Raw genomic sequence first — 18,794 nt, 5'->3', positions numbered from 1 at the left:
ATATATATTTACACAATAAACAACAAATATTTACATATATAGAAAGTACACAACATTTACACAATAAACATTTCACACACTGTATGTGGCTTATCACAATTAGTGTTGTTACCTTCCACTGGTCAAATTTAGCACTACACTTATTGAACGTGGTTTGCTTGGCAGAGTTACTCTCAGACAAAAAAAAAACATTACTGTGACAGCATTAATGTTGCAGCTGCTAAAGCAGTGATTATTATTAGCTTGTTGACAATGAGTCAGAACTTCGAATTTTATAAGGTATTGACGTGACATTACTTTAGTATACAGGAGTATCATAACTTTGGCGGTGGTGACAACCCTGACAAGCACTAGATAATTTATTATTTGTGTAAGACCACAGCTATCAATTATAGTTCGGAGCGCCATGCACGGAGGGTCTGATGGGGTATTCATATGGATATTAAAGTCCCCCATTATAATTATATTGTCGGCGTGCGTCACTAGATCAGCGACGAACTCTGAAAATTCACTGATAAAGTCCGAATAGGGCTCAGGGGGGCGGTAGATAACAGCCAGGTAGAGAGGCAGCAGTCCGACAGACCTCATAGTAAGCACCTCAAATTATTTATATTTATTACTTAGGTTAGGGGTAAGGTTATGGTTTTCATTGTACAAACCCCGTTTCCATATGAGTTGGGAAATTGTGTTAGATGTAAATAAAAACGGAATACAATGATTTGCAAATCCTTTTCAACCCATATTCAATTGAATGCACTACAAAGACAAGATATTTGATGTTCAAACTCATAAACTTTATATTTTTTTTGCAAATAATAATTAACTTAGAATTTCATGGCTGCAACACGTGCCAAAGTAGTTGGGAAAGGGCATGTTCACCACTGTGTTACATGGCCTTTCCTTTTAACAACACTCAGTAAACGTTTCGGAATGGAGGAGACACATTGTTTAAGCTTCTCAGGTGGAATTATTTCCCATTCTTGCTTGATGTACAGCTTAAGTTGTTCAACAGTCCGGGGGTCTCCGTTGTGGTATTTTAGGCTTCATAATGCGCCACACATTTTCAATGGAAGACAGGTCTGGACTACAGGCAGGCCAGTCTAGTACCCGCACTTGTTTACTATGAAGCCACATTGATGTAACACGTGGCTTGGCATTATCTTGCTGAAATAAGCAGGGGCGTCCATGGTAACGTTTCTTGGATGGAAACATATGTTGCTCCAAAACCTGTATGTACATTTCAGCATTAATGGCGCCTTCACAGATGTGTAAGTTACCCATGTCTTGGGCACTAATACACCCCCATACCATCACAGATGATGGCTTTTCAACTTTGCACCTATAACAATCCGGATGGTTCTTTTCCTCTTTGGTCCGGAGGACACGACGTCCACAGTTTCCAAAAACAAGTTGAAATGTGGACTCGTCAGACCACAGAACACTTTTCCACTTTGTATCGGTCCATCTTAGATGAGCTCAGGCCCAGCGAAGCCGACGGCGTTTCTGGGTGTTGTTGATAAACAATTTTCGCCTTGCATAGGAGAGTTTTAACTTGCACTTGCAGATGTAGCGACCTACTGTAGTTACTGACAGTGGGTTTCTGAAGTGTTCCTGAGCCCATGTGGTGATATCCTTTACACACTGATGTCGCTTGTTGATGCAGTACAGCCTGAGGGATCTAAGGTCACGGGCTTAGCTGCTTACGTGCAGTGATTTCTCCAGGTTCTCTGAACCCTTTGATGATATCACGGACCGTAGATGGTGAAATCCCTAAATTCCTTGCAATAGCTGGTTGAGAAAGGTTTTTCTTAAACTGTTCAACAATTTGCTCACGCATTTGTTGACAAAGTGGTGACTCTCGTTCCATCCTTGTTTGTGAATGACTAAGCATTTCATGGAATCTACTTTTATACCCAATCATGGCACCCACCTGTTCCCAATTTGCTTGTTCACCTGTGGGATGTTTCAAATAAGTGTTTGATGAGCATTCCTCAACTTTATCAGTATTTATTGCCACCTATCCCAACTTCTTTGTCACGTGTTGCTGGCATCAAATTCTAAAGTTAATGATAATTTGCAAAAAAAAAAATGTTTGTCAGTTTGAACATCAAATATGTTGTCTTTGTAGAATATTCAACTGAATATGGGTTGAAAAGGATTTGCAAATCATTGTATTCTGTTTATATTTACATCCAACACAATTTCCCAACTCATATGGAAACGGGGTTTGTATATTATTGCATTCCCCCACCCGTTTTAAGGGGACATGCAATATGCACATTCGTATAGTTAGGAGGAGATGCCTCGTTCAGCGCAAAAAATGTGTCTGGTTTGAGCCAGGTTTCACTGAGACCAATGACGTTAAGATTATTGTCTCTAATGACTTTATTAACTAATAACGTTTTGGGAGACAATGATCTTATGTTTGAAAAGCCCATATTAAAGGTAGTGGGCTGTTTTTAGGAATTTTTGTTAAAGTTATCCGTAGTAGTAATATTAATAATGTTGCGTTTATTTTGCATAGTGCACTTTAAATCATTTCGACCATATCTAGGAATTGATATGACGGGAATCTTCAGATTGTTTGCTTGGTGCTGCGATGAACTGAACGCGTCATAATTTGCCACCTCAGTAAAATGCATGTCTACCTCTGGCACAGTCACTGCAGAAAAAACATTATGTGAGTTGTGTATTATTCTAGGAGAAATGCTATGTGTGCAGGAATTTTCTAGCCTGGCGCTGGTTAGTTCTAGCTTAACTAACTCCTCACCCTGACTAACAGACACTGTAATTGCCTGTGACCCGGCTTGCTCTAGTGTAGTTAGTCAAGTGTGACTCAAACAATAATCTATGTTCCTAGGCCGGATGATCGCGCCTTCCTGGTTAGTGTGAAGGCCGTCCCTCATCAACAGGCCCGGTTTGCCCCAGAAAGAGGGCCAATTATCAATAAACGTTAGTCCCTGTTGTCTACAAAAACTACTCTGCTCTAACTGGCAGACACGGCCCTCTAGCAGAGCCAGTCTATCCATGAGAACGGTGCACGAAGAGCAGGGAGCCATACTCACGGTATTTCTTTCACCGAGTCAACTTCTTGCTGTCTTCAGAGAAGTGATCGCGATGTGTGGGGAGCAGACGCCTTCAGACCGACGACGCCTTTCTCTGCGCTAGCTTCGTTAGCTTAGCAGCTAGCTTGCTGAGAGAGGGGCGGTGAGACAGAGATCGGGTGATTTGCAAGTTAAATAAGACTACTAAGTATATTTGGGAAGTAGTAAAGAAAGCTGTAAAAAAATTAGAAGCACATATAGAACGATACTTAGCTTTTTCGCAACAGAAACAGCGAGCAGTCAGCGAGCAGTCACTCCCTTGTCACTTGTTGACTACTAAAAATCAGTATCTGTGTCAGCCCTGAAAAAAACGTATCTGTTGATCTTTAGTTTGCATTGTCTGGTTACAGTGTTATCATATCCGGTTTGTTGATGCAATCAGCGTTCACACTTGACAGAGGACAGTGTTGCCACACAACGATGATTATCGTATGTGTAAAAAAAAAAAGTAAATACCATAATGTATGATAATTTGACCCCTTTAAAATGTGGCTGTTAGCAAACACAAACAGGACACTTGCTGCACTGCGTCTGATGTCATGCATTGTCTCACAGTCCGTGCCTCTTTACAGCCAATCAAGGCATGACATAGCATGAGTGACGAATGCATAGCACAATAACACAAAACAAAAACGAACAATGGCCACATGAAGGCAAGGGCACAAAGGTTTTGGTAGTTAAAGTCAATTGATTGATGTTTGTTTCTAATGTTTTAACAGATTCTGGTCTCTGTCTGCCATACAGACAGTGGATCATCTTGGTTGGAACTTCCTTTGGTGGATGTGTAGTCCAATGCGAGAGCACCACTGTTGGTTATCGATCGCATGGTTTGGTCACCTCAGGTAGGACGCTGGTGTAACTGCCTGTGATGTGTTTATGATCTTCCCATACTGCCATCGCTCTGCGCGTGGCGCAAACTCACAACCATCCGATTGAAAGGAGATGTGTGCTAGCCACTAGGCTAAAGCCTGAGCTGTGAACCCAGCGGTGAGCACACAATTTTCAAGCTGTCGGGGTGAGGTTTATCAACATACTTCTGGCGCAGCCACTCCGGCTGGCCCCCGTTATACTGGCATGTGCCTTTGTAGTTTGCCTTTTCCCCTCCAGGTTCTGCATTCTCTACTCTTTGTCTTGCTTGCAGCCTGTCATGACAGCTGTTCGCCAATTGACACGATCGTCAGCCAGAGTTTCCTAATCATTCACATTAATGCATGTGGCTTTGAAATCATGTTTGCACACGTCTTTGTGACAAAAGACTGGGCGTTTGGTAGCACGAGTTATTTCTGCCTTGCGGCACACTCTGCCTGGCAGTCTTGCTTGCTCTTTGCGACATTTACGTTGGCTCCTGTTTTCACCACGCTTTTTGTATTTTTTCCTAGTGTAAGATGTTCTCGCTGTTCGCCCCTGGCGATTATCTTGGTTTTATGGCTCCACACTTGACTTCTGTCTGAGTTTTTATACTTGTTGTCCTACCTATTGGAATAAATCACTTTCTTACCTGCACATTGCTTCCGGACGTTCTTCTGCATCTTGGGGAAACGACCACCGTAAATCTATGCAACCCCGACGTGACACCTACTCATTTGATTTGTGACCTCTCACGTCACGAGATGCTGATGGACATTTGTGCATTTAGCTGATGTTCTTGACGAGCATAGGCTGGCCATGATTTGTTGCAAAATAAAATGTTTTTTAGTAGACATGGTAAATGGGTTATACCTGTATAGCGCTTTTCTACCTTCAAGGTACTCAAAGCGCTTTGACACTATTTCCACATTCACCCATTCACACACACAATCACACACTGATGGCGGGAGCTGCCATGCAAGGCCCTACCCACGACCCATCAGGAGCAAGGATGAAGTGTCTTGCTCAAGGACACAACGGACGTGACGAGGTTGGTAGAAGGTGGGTATTGAACCAGGAACCCTCAGGTTGCTGTCACGGCCACTCTTCCAACTGCACCACCACGCCGTGCTGAGTACATCCTCAGGTTGGTGTGCAGGTGAAGTTTTGGATTTAACAAGACATGCTTTGAGAGGGGACCGAAGGTCACGGCTGCCTTGTCAATAAGTTTACTGTGAGGGAAGTGGTTTCTGATGACAGCTGAACCAAGATACTTGAAGGATTTTACTGTATCGTAGAGCTGATCAAAGACATAAATGCTTGGCTCAGTTGGGCCATGACTTCAGTTTTCTTTATAAAGATAGCGAGTCCAAAGCATTGGCATGTTTTAGAAAAGCAGTCTATCAGAGCTTGTAGCCCATCCACCGAGTGGCTGACCGAGGCGGTATCGTTAGCAAAAAGCATTTCCTTAAGAAGCATTTGTTTATCCTTGCAAGATTCAGTAGAGGCGGAGGAGTGTTTGGGGGGCGTTCTCAAAATATTTAGGACACAGGACCTTGATAAACTGTATGAAAAGTACGAAGATGTTAAAATATGACCAATGTGCGGCTCATGCTGCACACTACACAGGTGGGGGACTCCTCTTCCAGTGGAAGCTGTTTTATTTACAGGTAAAACTGTATAAGCTATAACATACAGAGTCTGTAGTAATGTTTTAATATAGTAGATGATCTTCAGAAGTGTCAAATTGAATATTTACGCTAATTTTCCTTAAAATACGATACTTTTGAGGGTCTCGTCCGACAATACGTCATTTCCTGTCTGCCAACACTGACTGAGGCCCATCTCTCAAGTGGTCTCAAACAAACCATGCTAGCAGAGCAAACAGACTAGTGTGAACACACCCTAATTAGACGGGAAGTTTTTATTAATCTAAAACATCATGCACCTTTACACTTTTAATACACTATTGATAATGTAGTAGATTATGATAGTAGGAATGTTATGATAAGTGAATAATTAATCATATTGTGAGGCAATTTAATCTAAATTGAGTGCTCCCATCAGCTGTAACCAGCAGAGTAGCTTGTGAGTCAATGTCAACTAGGCTAAAAATTGATTGCCCACCAGGAATACCAATGAAGCACTGCTTTAAACTATTGAACCCATGTTCTAAACATTTTGTCATAAAAATCAATCAATCCAATTTCATTTTGAGCTCTATCTCCACATTTAGTAGCCTAGTCCACAAATATTGTATTAGTATTTGTGATTGTATGACATTATTAACAACGTGTTAAAGTTCTGCTGAGTTGATAACTGTTCATACTAGTTGCTGCTCAGTGGCTAGTTTAGATGAAACCATTTCAACTGGCAGTTTATGTAAGAGGTTTATATTATTTAGGACTTACCATCATCAAAAATGCACTGCAAAAGTAAATAGTTTCGCGTGAGCTTGACCTCTTTGTAAACCGTTTTGACAAAGGAGCTTCTTAAACTTATTTGTTATCATTATAAACAACACTTCTATTCAGCACTGAATTCTAGCTGATTATACCTAACTTTTCTCTTTTATGTCTACTCCAGCTTTAATTGATTGATTTCCAGTCATAGATTAATATACTTGCCAGAAATGATTTCATTGCCATAAACACATTTTTGGGGGTTGGGTCTGATGTCACACAAACTTACTGGAAGTCCCATTGGAGGCCATTTTATGATTTGCAGAGGACAATGTTGACCACCACATGGGCATAAAACTGGTGTCTTAGAGTGTTAAAAAGCTTCTCTGAGTCAGTGAATGCTTCAATTAAACTTGTATATATATAAACTTGTATTACGATGTTGAGTAGGAATAGGCACAAACATTGATTAACCAAATGATGGTTAAGAATTGAGTCTTGTTGTAACTAAAATAAAATAGAGGGCACTACATCCAAGCAAACGGCTATGGGAACTGTAACTTTTGCAGGCAGCGTAATTTTGCTCAATACAACACTACAAAGAAGAATTCTGAATATTTAAAAAAATGTATTTGTTTCACAATTCAAAATCTTATGCAACCTTAATCAATCACCAATAATCCCAGTATCGTGATAAAGCAAGTCAGAGTCAATTCTCATTTCAAACTTTGAATATAACTAATTTACTCTGTGATTTAGTTCATGCCAGACGTATCCGTCATTCTCAATTGTTTTGGGCAGCATAGCTGTCAATTTATCAGAGAAACAGAATAGTCTTCCTGGCACAATATGGTGTTCTCAAGTCTACCAGGAGTGTAACAGGAAAAGCTTGAATGAAGTCTTGACAGAAATTCTGAGATCATTTTATTCAAGCTTGGTCTCACTTGAGGTCTTTGCTGTGCCGAGGATCATTGCACAGCTCCTTACAATATTCTGCAGTGGCTGATCCAATGAGATGAGTCAGGGTGAACAAGAAAAGGGTATTACAATGAAGTCACTGTTAATTAGAGCCTAATCTAAATTGAGTAACACAATGGCTCAAAGCAGCAAGATTCAACATCTGCTGCTTAACTTTTCTGTCGCCATCATATTAGAAAATATGACGATTAGAAATCATGTGACTGAAAAAACCTTCGGGCCATCATCTGGTCCTCGTTAACGCCCAACAGTGGTCCTTGTGTGATGCTGTGTTCAACTAATCTTGTCATTTTTTTTTTAGTTTTCTTTTACTGTTGGACCTTTTTTTTGCCAACTTATAAAAGATTGTCCAAGAACAGCTGTGTCTCACTGGAACTGACATAGGATTTAACGTTGATTTCAAAGCACTCCTGGTTCAACAGTGAAAGTGTTTCGAGACGACATGCTTTACAAGGACACTGCAAATCACTTTAGATCTATTCTTGTGTATTTGTCATTTTACCCAAAACTCACAGCAGTGGCGGGCCGAGCGTTCTCACCTAAGCCTTCAGGGATGTCCTACTTAGTCCGACTTCACCTCTCAAAATACCTTAATTTATGTCACAACTTGGACACGGCTGGAGATGCTGTACAGAAACACACTTGCACACTACTGGTCATTGAAACCCCTCAACAGTGTACAAAGGGTCTATTTTTCGGCTAATTTAACATTCAATAAACCCGCATCAGCAATTAAAACATATCTTACGTGGTACTGTCAAAATTTAAATAATTGTATAAAACACATAAAACATGAAAAAATACAATATTTAAACTCACAATTTGTAGCACCCATCCGATGCCGTATAAGCTTGTGGTACCGTCGTAGTAGGTTGATTTGTGTGAAAGTAGCGGGCAAACCAATTCACCGCCAGTGTTGTGCCAATTTGTGATTGCCTGCCAAAAATGTATTTCCTTCGCGGGAGCGCGCACCGCTCGCTAAACCTGCATTGCTTGGCTTCGTATGTCCACAGCGGATTACTAGGTGTAAGACAAACACTTTATTTTTGTGGTTATTGTACCGGTGAGGTTCCTGTGGCTTTCTATGGCTCGTATGGCTCCGGTGCCATTTCCTGTTTTTGCAACTTGTGGTTGGATACTCACTTGGATACTCACCAAGTTAGTATCCAATCACAGGACGCGTAAATGTCAGGGCCAGCTAGAAGGCCTTACTGACAACATCTCGTGATCTCATTGGCTATCACAATTATCTATCAAGTGTATGTACATGTTCACTTACAGTGCACAGACGCCCGCATTGTTAATTCTGAAGGCCACGGGCAGATTTCGTACAATATGGCAACATAAGCTAGCTGAATTGTGATTGGATAACAACTCTAACCTAAAAACAACAGCACTAGAAGGAGCATATTATGACATGAAGAGAATATTAATACTTTTAGATATTTAGGGACAATAAATAAAACAATTATTTTATCTTTAATTATGATCATGATTTCTGATGTTAGGCCAGCAGAGAAGGCCTTGCTGGCCCTGACGGCCCACCACTGACTCACAGTGAACACACTCCCTTCCCAAGGCTGACCATAGGGAGAACTGTGGGAATGTGTAAAGGCTGATAAGATGCTTTTGAGTCAGGAATCCCAACGGATGACTCACACCTCGATGGCTGCTGTTTGAATGTGTCACCACCGTAGAAATGGGCGAAATTTAGGCTCCAAGTCCGTTCACTTGGCAGAAGCTGTGTTGATAATTGACATTCATTAAGAACAGAATCAGATGTGCTCACATCGTAAAAATGTGATGCTTCATGTTGGCCCTTTTCAAACTGAAATTTGTTCAAGGAAAATATGATAGATTAGCACTCAGTGGCAAGCAGATGTTTGCCAGGGTGGAACACAAATGCCAGTTAAGGCTGGTATTTACTCTCGCGTCACGTAGCTTGCTATCCCCTCTGACGGCGTCTTGGTTGATTTATAGCTCTTCTGTGGGGGACTGACTTGTGAATTGCAAATGCCTTCCAAACCACTAAGGGGCAGTGTCTACAGAAGAAGCAACCACAGCTGTCGTTGCATTCTTGAGAAGAGTGAGCAATGACAACTACAGCATTGACGCCCTCGTTGGCACTGGAACTAATAATTCAGAAACATAAATTTAGTATTGATAGATGTTTTACTCATAAACCAGGGTAAAATAAATTTGTGAAGCCGAACTGTGTTACCACGCAGGACTGGCAAATTTTCAACGCAATTCACCCATTCGGGACATGGGAGAAGAGAGACCTAAGTAATTGTAAAAAAAACAAACTGTTAAATAACTATCTCACACTATTATGTTAGATCCACTATGGACTGGACTCTCACAATATGATGCTAGATCCACTCGACGTCCATTGCACCGGTCGCCCAGGGGGGTCCCCACATCTGCGTTCCCCTCCAAGGTTTCTTATTGTCATCTCATTGGGTTGAGTTTTTTCTTGCCCTGATGTGGGATCTGAACCGAGGATGTCGTTGTGGCTTGTGCAGCCCTTTGAGACACTCGTGATTTAGAGCTATATAAGTAAACTTAGATTAATATCGTAACGACCCGCTGGTGTTTATGATTTTGTTATGTGTTATTGATGTTCAGAGCTCTCATGTTCACGAACATACTGTGCCTGAGAGGTGACTGAAAGACAATAAAGAAGTGTTGTGTGTAAGAGGAAACGACATGTGTGCACGAGAAAGAATATAAAATAAATCAATATCCAAAAATAAAAACACTATTAAATAAAAAAAAATACAACTAAAAAGTCAATAGCATTTTTGCCCAAGACCATGGAAGAATGTTTTTTCTCTAAACAAATCACATATATTTACACTTACAATTGCCTTGCTGTATATGAGAATAGGCAGTCTGTGTTATTTAAAAAATTGTGTGTGTATCCCTTTACATTTTCTCTGTTGGGCCTTTGCCCTGCACAGTATACAGCAGGGGTCACCAACGCGGTGCCCGCGGGCACCAGGTAGCCCGTAAGAACCAGATGAGTAGCCCGCTGGCCCGTTCTAAAAATAGCTCAAATAGCAGCACTTACCAGTGAGCTGCCTCTATTTTTTAAATTGTATTTATTTACTAGCAAGCTGGTCTCGCTTTGCCCGACATTTTTAATTCTAAGAGAGACAAAACTCAAATAGAATTTGAAAATCCAAGAAAATATTTTAACGACTTGGTCTTCACTTGTTTAAATACATTCATTAATTGTTTTACTTTGCTTCTTTTAACTTTCAGAAAGACAATTTTAGAGAAAAAATACAACCTTAAAAATGATTTTAGGATTTTTAAACACATATACCTTTTTACCTTTTAAATTTGTCTGTTTACGTATTTCACCGGAAGGCAAAGGCTTTAACGTTGGAAAAAAATCTCTAGGTCCTGGGTTCTCCATGGCACTGTCGCCAGCCATCACTCCTGCTAGTCAATGGCTAGAACTGCAAAGCATTTGTTTACCGAATAAACACCTGACACTAGATTTTCCAATTGGTCCACCTCTGTACTGAGCCAAAAGTTCCACACTGAAAAATCTGGATGAAAAAACAAAAACATGTACTGTATTTTTCGGATTATAAATCGCTCCGGAGTATACGTCGCAGCGGCCGGAAATGCATAATAAAGAAGGAAAAAACTCGAGTATAAGTCGCATTTTTGGGGGAAATCTATTTGATAAAATCAAACACCAAGAATAGACATTTGAAAGGCAATTTAAAATAAATAAAGAATAGTGAACAACAGGCTGAATAAGTGTACGTTATATGACGCATAAATAACCAACTGAGAACGTGCCTGGTATGTTAACGTAACATATTATGGTAAGAGTCATTCAAATAACTATATTATATAGAACATGCTATACGTTTACCAAACAATCTGTCACTCCTGATCGCTAAATCCGATGAAATCTTCTTCCTCCTTGTCGCTCCTGGTATGCACCGCTAGCGTCCTTTCTTTCTGCTGCTCGATCGCCGTTTTCTGCTGCATATTTCATTACGTCCAGCTTGTAATCTGCAGTATAAAATTTCCTTTTAGGTGCCATTTTTATTCAGCCCTTGTCAGTTTTTATATGTTACCGCCAATGTAGAAAAGATCCATTTTAATAGCTACGGGAGTAGCATATAGCATATAGCAGTTAGCATCCCATGGCCCACAATGCACTTCTGCCATGACCCTCCACCGCCGAATTCTTATTGGTTGACGTGTGTGTGACGATTGCTGACATTTTGCTTCATCTCTTCCATGAATTAGATAAATAATATTGTTTGATATTTTACGGTAATGTGTTAATAATTTCACACATAAATCGCTCCGGAGTATAAGTCACACCCACGGCCAAACTATGAAAAAAACTGCGATTTATAATCCGAAAAATACGGTACTGTTACAAATGTAGCTGCTAGTGTACAAACCCACATGTACATTGAGTATTCCAAAGTAGTTAAGACAAGTAGTTGCTGCACAGGTGACAAGGTCAACTACTGGCCTGGTATGTGTTTTACAGGTTTTTTTTGGAATTCTGTGCAAGTTTGCGCACCTCCAAAGGAGAGATAATCTGACGATTCAGTGCGCAGACAGAAAGTTGTAAACCAAACAGAAGGGTAACATTTCACCTCAATGTTAAACCAGTCGTTGACCCCATCCTAGTTGTTTGGTTGGCACAGATACAGCTAAGAGTAGCCACTAAGGGATATGAAAGGTCAATAATAGATTAAAAAAAGATGAGTGGCTGACTCTTGTTTCTCACACCACCACTTTTAAACTTGGGGGAATATTGGCACTTACTATAAGATTCATTACGTGTTTCAGAATGAATGCGTAATGGTGTCTGAAGTCTTCTCGCTTCGAAAGACATAACTCTCTTCTTGCTGTGAGAATCAACCTGTTGTGTTCTTCACAGTAAGCACATGCTGATAATTGGAAACAGAAGTCATGTTATTAAATCTTGTTTGATTGTGTTGTAGGAGTGTGGCAGCTGTGACAAACGGCAAATGACCTTTAAAATGAAGTAAAACAGATTTCTGTAATCAGACTCTAAGTGGCAATGGCTCTTATACAGAAACTAGTGTCTCTCTGTCCGAAAGTATTTAGTCTTCAGTCTCTTAAGGCTAGAAAGTTAAAGATTCCAGTCATGTAATTTTTCTTCAGTTTTCTTTCATTGTACAAGCTTTCCAATTAGTGCTTTTGATTCTGAGAAATATTTAAAACTACCAGTAGCAATAACAGTGGCACAACAACGGCAAAAGCAAACACCACAATTTTAACATGTAACATGCCTTTTAAAAAACAAGAATACCTTTCTAGATAAGGACTATTGGATCAGAAACAATACAATAGAATGTACTATAAACAACTACATTAGTTTTATGAAGTAATGCAATAATAATGTATGCATTTACCTTCGATAGTAGTAGTGCTGTGCAGTTTCCTAATCAGTGTTTCCCACAGTTCGGTTTGTGGCAACACGGGCTTTGCTGCGGAATATTATGTCATAGTGTAATGTTATTATTATTTATTATTATAATTTGCAGAAATGAGAATAAAACTATGCATTTTTTTCAAAATGTTAAAAATTATGTTATGCATGCTGTATATTTAAAGACAAAGCTGTGGTATTAGTTACTAGTAACAACATAGCATTTTCTTGTTACATTACATCGTTTTGCTCTATTTTTCAATTGTTGCTGCCTATTTTATTACTACACTGCAGCTTGGGTTTATATTTTTATTTTTATTTGTGGCGCATGAAATTTACTGAAATGTATTTACAGAATTCTACCTAAATGAATGTATGGGAAATGCCCACTTTTAGCCCCAAAATTTGGGCAGGCCTGTCTCAGCCTGCTGACATCACCTATAAAAGAGTGAGGGCAATTTCATGTTGCGTAGTGGGTGTTTTGGTTGCATAGTCAGCACAAATGAGATATTTTCGCACATAATTTGAAGTAATTATCACATAAGCCTACCAGATGCATTGTTGTAGGATGTAGTCATACAGCTAAAGAAGGGGTCAGCCTGCATCCATTTCCAAATGATGAAAATATGAGGATCGAATGACTGACGCAAAATGGGATGGACCAAGCGAGAGAGGTGTACTTTGCAGCGGTTATTTTAATGATTCTGATTTTTCGAAGATAAATGGTTTTGGATAGAATAAGTTTTTTTTTGGTTTGTTTTCAGCTCTATAATTATTGTATTTCTTTAGTACAGAAAACATCAGCAGTGGACCTCTTTGGACACTTCTCTCATATATCGCTTCTTTTCTTTTCATTTCTATCTTTATTTGTCACTCTTCTGCAGATCATGACATAACATCTGTTAGAGCAATGCTCTTAGGTAATAACGGGAATTACATATTAGACAAATACATATCAAAGGAGACGAAAAATTCTGGGTGGACTCCATCTGTTTGATTGTTTTATTTCCAGCATGTCAATTCATGGAATTTTCATATTGGATTTTTTTTTTTTGGGTGAAGCAAAGGGATTCCCAAAAATATCCCCAAGTTCTGACAAACAGGAGCAGTTGTTGCGGCAGGCGGGACACAGAAGGGAACGGAGTTGGGGGCCCCGAATACTTCATCAAACATGTCTATATTGAATGGAATACGTTTAAATGGGACTTAATATGCAAAACCAAATTTTCTTACCCATTGGTACCTGTTTTGTGGATTTGGGATCTGCATAAGTCTTGAGCATTTGAAATCAAACTATCAAGGCATGGCAGAGATATTTATAAAACAAGTCATTTGGAATTTGCATTATTTCTGTTTTCCCAAGTGTGATGTCAGCGGATATCTCCATATATGGTAGAGATTTACCCGAAAAGCTTTGCCCACCATTGTAGTTTTGACGCTGTAGTCAATAATCTCCTTGTTCTTTTCTATCATCTTGTTGTGTGGCAGACTGGTTTGCACATGCATACTCCGCTGTTAACATTTCTAATACAAAGTATCGTATAAATCTGTCTGTAGACTTCTTATGGAAACGTTAAAATGTACAACATGGCTGACGTGGAGAAGACGCAATCAAAGTGAAGGCACGTAAATAAGACCGCACACAATACAGCGCATTCTGAAGAGACGGTCACAAAGTGGTTGAAAGATGCAACATTTTGAGTTTGACTCTCAAGCCAAATGTGATCCCAAAAATCAAAAAATGGTAGAAAGACTGAAAGCCTGTGAAAAAATGGATAAAGAAGATCAGACCTGGCACTCAAAAACAAGAGAAAAAAAAGTAAGCAGCTAGTATTCTATTTAGCATCTTCTTCTACTGATGTTTCCTCAAGAGGTTTGAGTAAATGCTAAGACAGCGTGAGGAAAAACAGTACATGTTGTCAATGGAAAAGGAGGAGGAAGAGCAGGGATGTTGGTAATTGTCTATTTTTTTTGCAGTGGTTTCTCAACTTACGATCGCTATGTGTTCCACGACCATGTCAGGACTTGATCAAATATAGGACTCAGATTCAGAGTGGAGAACAATCCGGCAGGCTTTTATTTTGAAATGTTTACTTTTCACCTCCTGAGTCAGGGCAATACGTGTCTGTGTTTACTAACAACAAGACATCATGGCGGAGTCGAAGCCGAATTTCTTAACATGGAGATATTCTCACTACTTTTCTTTTGTCGAGCACAAAGAAAAGAACATTTTAGTTAAATGTAAGTTGTGTCTTGGATCAAAGATCCTATCTACTGCCCAAAACAGCAATTCAAATCTGCTGAAACACTTACTAAAGCAACATGCTTCGATGAAGCTAGTAAAGAGAGACACAGACTCCGATGCCACTTCACCTCCACCTCCACGACCACCTAAGGATTTTAACGGAGGGACTGCTAACCAGGACAACATTGATAGAGCCATTGCAGTGTATGTCCTAGAAGACATGCAGGCTATTTCTACGGTGGAGTCACCCGCTTTCAGGCAGCTAATTAGCATGATAGCGGGCGTCAAACGGCAAATGGCACGAAAACATGTTCCAAGTTCCTGGACACAGTGGACAGTGAGTACATAAACATGGAAAGCGAGCTAAAGAAAACACTCCAAACTCTGCCTCTGCTCATCATTCATTACTGAAGGTACACACACTCTGTCAATTCTCTTATATACTCTTTCATTCTAGACTTCTAGAGTGTTTGATTATCACATGACTCTAAATGAATAGACTATAAAGTTCACAAACATAAAGAGGGATCCTAGTGGGCCAGGTCAATTTTTCCTTTTCTCTAAACTAAAACTGGGGAAATGTGTAGAGTGTTCTGGGCTTCAGTACAGTGTTGATGTCCTGAAGACATGATTTTATTTCACAATACCTTGAGAGAAAAAAACGCCTGGTTAGGCGTGTGTATATATGGACATGACATATAATCATGTCATGTGTGCCTTCCTTGGGTGAAGCCAGGTTTACAGTTATGTTGTGATATGTTGTTATTATGCAGTTTGTTACTTATGTATGTTATGTTGCAGCTATTTAAAATAGGTTTGTCAATTTGTTCTGGCCCGAAATAAATTGGCCCTTTGAAACATATCTTTGTCTTTGTGTGTTGTATGTAGACCACATTGCTTAGCAGAGTTCAGTGATGCAAATGCATGTCAAGTTGATCAACAGATTTTATTATTCTCAAGTGCAATAACAGTACTGAAATGAAGGCTAAAAGGGCATTAATGGGAGCCTTAAAAATAAAAAAAAATAAAAAAGTAACTAAATAGTTACTTTTCATAGTAACGCATTACTTTTTGGTGTAAGTAACTGAGTTAGTAACTGAGTTACTTTTGAAATAAAGTAACTAGTAATTGTAACTAGTTACTGGTTTGCAGTAACTAACCCAACACTGACTATAAGACACATGGGGTTAATGGGGAACAGGTGGAAACAATCAGGGATCAGGGATGACGTCAGACTGATGTCACAAGAGGAAGGGCAGGTGACCTCAAAGGAGAGGAATTATTTGTCAAACTAAAACATGAAATTGACAAGACAAAAACCAAGACAAGAACTCCCTCACCGCGGTGTGACAGACCAAGCTCGTAACTCTTAACACTCGTATCTCAAAGCAGCCCAGCCTATTGAAATTCATTTGCTTGGCCTTCCCAAAACACCACAATTTTAACATCTAGAATGCTTTAAAAAAAACAAAAAACTAACTTTTAGATAAAAAATGTATTTAAAAACATTCAAATATCTTATATTACAAACAACTACAGTAGTTTTATGTAATAATGTGATATTATTTGTTCAGCAATTCATATTAAGAGACCCAAACTAATGTGTTGTCTCCTTTGGCTGATTCTCCCTCCAGTGGTGCCAAGTCTGTTTAGTATACTTTTGTTATAAGCGACCTATTTTTATAGAGCTGTATGCGTGTCTCTCGTGACATCTGGCATCACTGTGTCTGAGTAGGAACTAGGAAATCGCTGTTTATGTGGCACACGGCATATTTGAGTGACAGATCGAAGAAGCTGTAAGTGGTATGTATATCTGTTTACCAAAGGTACTACTTGACTATTAGTTTGTTGAGACAGGACGAAATAAAACCAAAGGGGTGTGTTCCAAGTACAGTCAGTTATCTACAGATTATTCAAAAACGAATTGATATTTTGGGAAATGGCTCGCAAGTTCATTTTCGGAACCTGCTCCAAGTAAAGTTAGTTATCTACAGATTATTCAAAAACTAATTGATATTTTGGGAAATGGCTCACAGGTTAATTTTCTGGACCTAGAAATATACTGTATAAAGAGAACTTGTTAGTAAAATTTTGGTCATCTGGACGCTTAAAGTTAACAAATGCAAAGGGATTTTAAAAAAGGATTAATGACTGACAAGAATGATGTGCAGGCTTTTTTGAGACTGATCCTAGTTTTTTTTTAGGTAGAGCCTACTGTAGCTTGTTTGTTTCTTTGCAGATCCAACTCATTTTCCACTACTTTTTTCCTCCCGTGCACACATGGTCATCTTCTCCTCTGCACGTGTAGAGCACGTGCACTTAAGGTAGCATGTTGGTTTTGAGGGATTAATCAGCACAAAGTTTTTAAAATGTGTGCAACTAATGAAAAAACAACAGCACTGCTTTACGTCTTCCTACCAATACTTGTGTTGCATTGAGACGTCATCGAGCAATTGGTAGAACACGTTTTAGCTCGCAAAAACAAACAGCTGGCTGCTGCAGTACTGAGTATGCTATGTTCTGTTGGTTTGGTGGGAATACCAAAGTCATATGTAAAGGAAACCTGTACTGCTCATTACCCTGAAGCTTACATAAAGAGACCACAACATCCCCCTCCTCTGTGTGGAACTGTAGGCTCACAGCCACAATAGACATCGTCTTGTATGACTGCTGTCAACACGGCCTTTAAGTCTTTCAGAGTCTGTCTGTTTAAACGAGCTTCTTTGGTAGCCGATAGCCACACAAAAACCATTCTGCCACGTGATAATCTGCTTTGCTCCTCAAATTTATGTCAAGATCCTTTCCATTAATGGTCAAAACCTAATGTTCGTGGAACAAACACTGGGTATTGTTTCTATTATCTGATGTGATTTTTTTGCAATAGATGCTTAACAAAACTTTCTAACATTGTATTTTTTTCAAACTAGGTAGATGACTGGATGAATAATTTACATTTAAGTCTCTGTAGTTTTTCTACATAGGGTTCCTAAAGTCTGAGCACAGGCAAAAATACACATTTTCAAGAAATTAATAATAACGTATTACAATTTAATTTCCAACATTTATGATTCAAAGGTTGATGTGCTTTGCAAGATTCACGTCGAAAGAATGACTGTAACCAAATGTTGTGCTTAAGTGCAATGACAGAGCATCTTGTATCCTTTGTCGTACACTCTCTACAAATATGCAACCCTGACAAAATTATATAATAACCATACAAATGTCAGGTTTGTCCCTGACAGTTTGGTTATGTTTTAGTTTTTCCTCTGTGTTTGTCTTTATTTCCTGTCAGCGCTTTTATTTTGGTTGTTTCCTGCTTGTCTCCCTGAGCACTGTTTTCCCTCAGCTGTGGCTGATTGGCACCTGGCCACACCTGGTGTCAATCAGCCAGCTGCTATTTAAACCTGCCTTGCCATCCAGTCTGTGCTGGAGTGTTGATTGTCGATGTCATAACTACCTGTCCTTGTCGTTGTCGTCATAGCAGTAAGCTGTTCCTTACAGCTATTTACAGTTTGCTTTCTCCTAGCTCCTTGTTTCGTGTTACCCTGTTAGCCATTAGCTGTTTCCAGTTTTTCTGTTTGCTGTTTCCTGTTTTCAGTTTGGCTATTCCTAGTTCCTGGTTTGTGCTTTTTTCTTTATTTTATTAAGTCATGTTTTCCTGCACCAAGCCTGCCTTCTCTGCATCTTGGGGTTTGTCACCAACAACTTGTGACAACAAATATTCAAATAATGACATAAATTCTGATCAACGTTTGTTTGGCAGGAAAGGTATATAT

General features: G+C 39.5%; 1 protein-coding gene across 1 annotated transcript in view; it reads left to right on the top strand.

The window, feature by feature from the left end:
• The window catches only part of LOC133646650 (KATNB1-like protein 1), a 156,809-nt gene that overhangs the window by 28,452 nt on the left and 109,563 nt on the right, over positions 1-18,794 (top strand). Inside the window, exon 2 of the mRNA XM_062042238.1 lies at positions 3,824-3,946. Coding sequence (XP_061898222.1) covers positions 3,885-3,946 — 62 coding nt within the window. The 5' untranslated portion in view covers positions 3,824-3,884. The remainder of the gene's footprint in view (positions 1-3,823; positions 3,947-18,794) is intronic.

This window comes from Entelurus aequoreus, linkage group LG03, assembly GCF_033978785.1.
Source record: "Entelurus aequoreus isolate RoL-2023_Sb linkage group LG03, RoL_Eaeq_v1.1, whole genome shotgun sequence".
NCBI lineage: Eukaryota > Metazoa > Chordata > Actinopteri > Syngnathiformes > Syngnathidae > Entelurus > Entelurus aequoreus.
The sequence above is the reverse complement of the archived record's forward strand: the minus strand, read 5'-3'. Positions and strand labels throughout refer to the sequence as shown.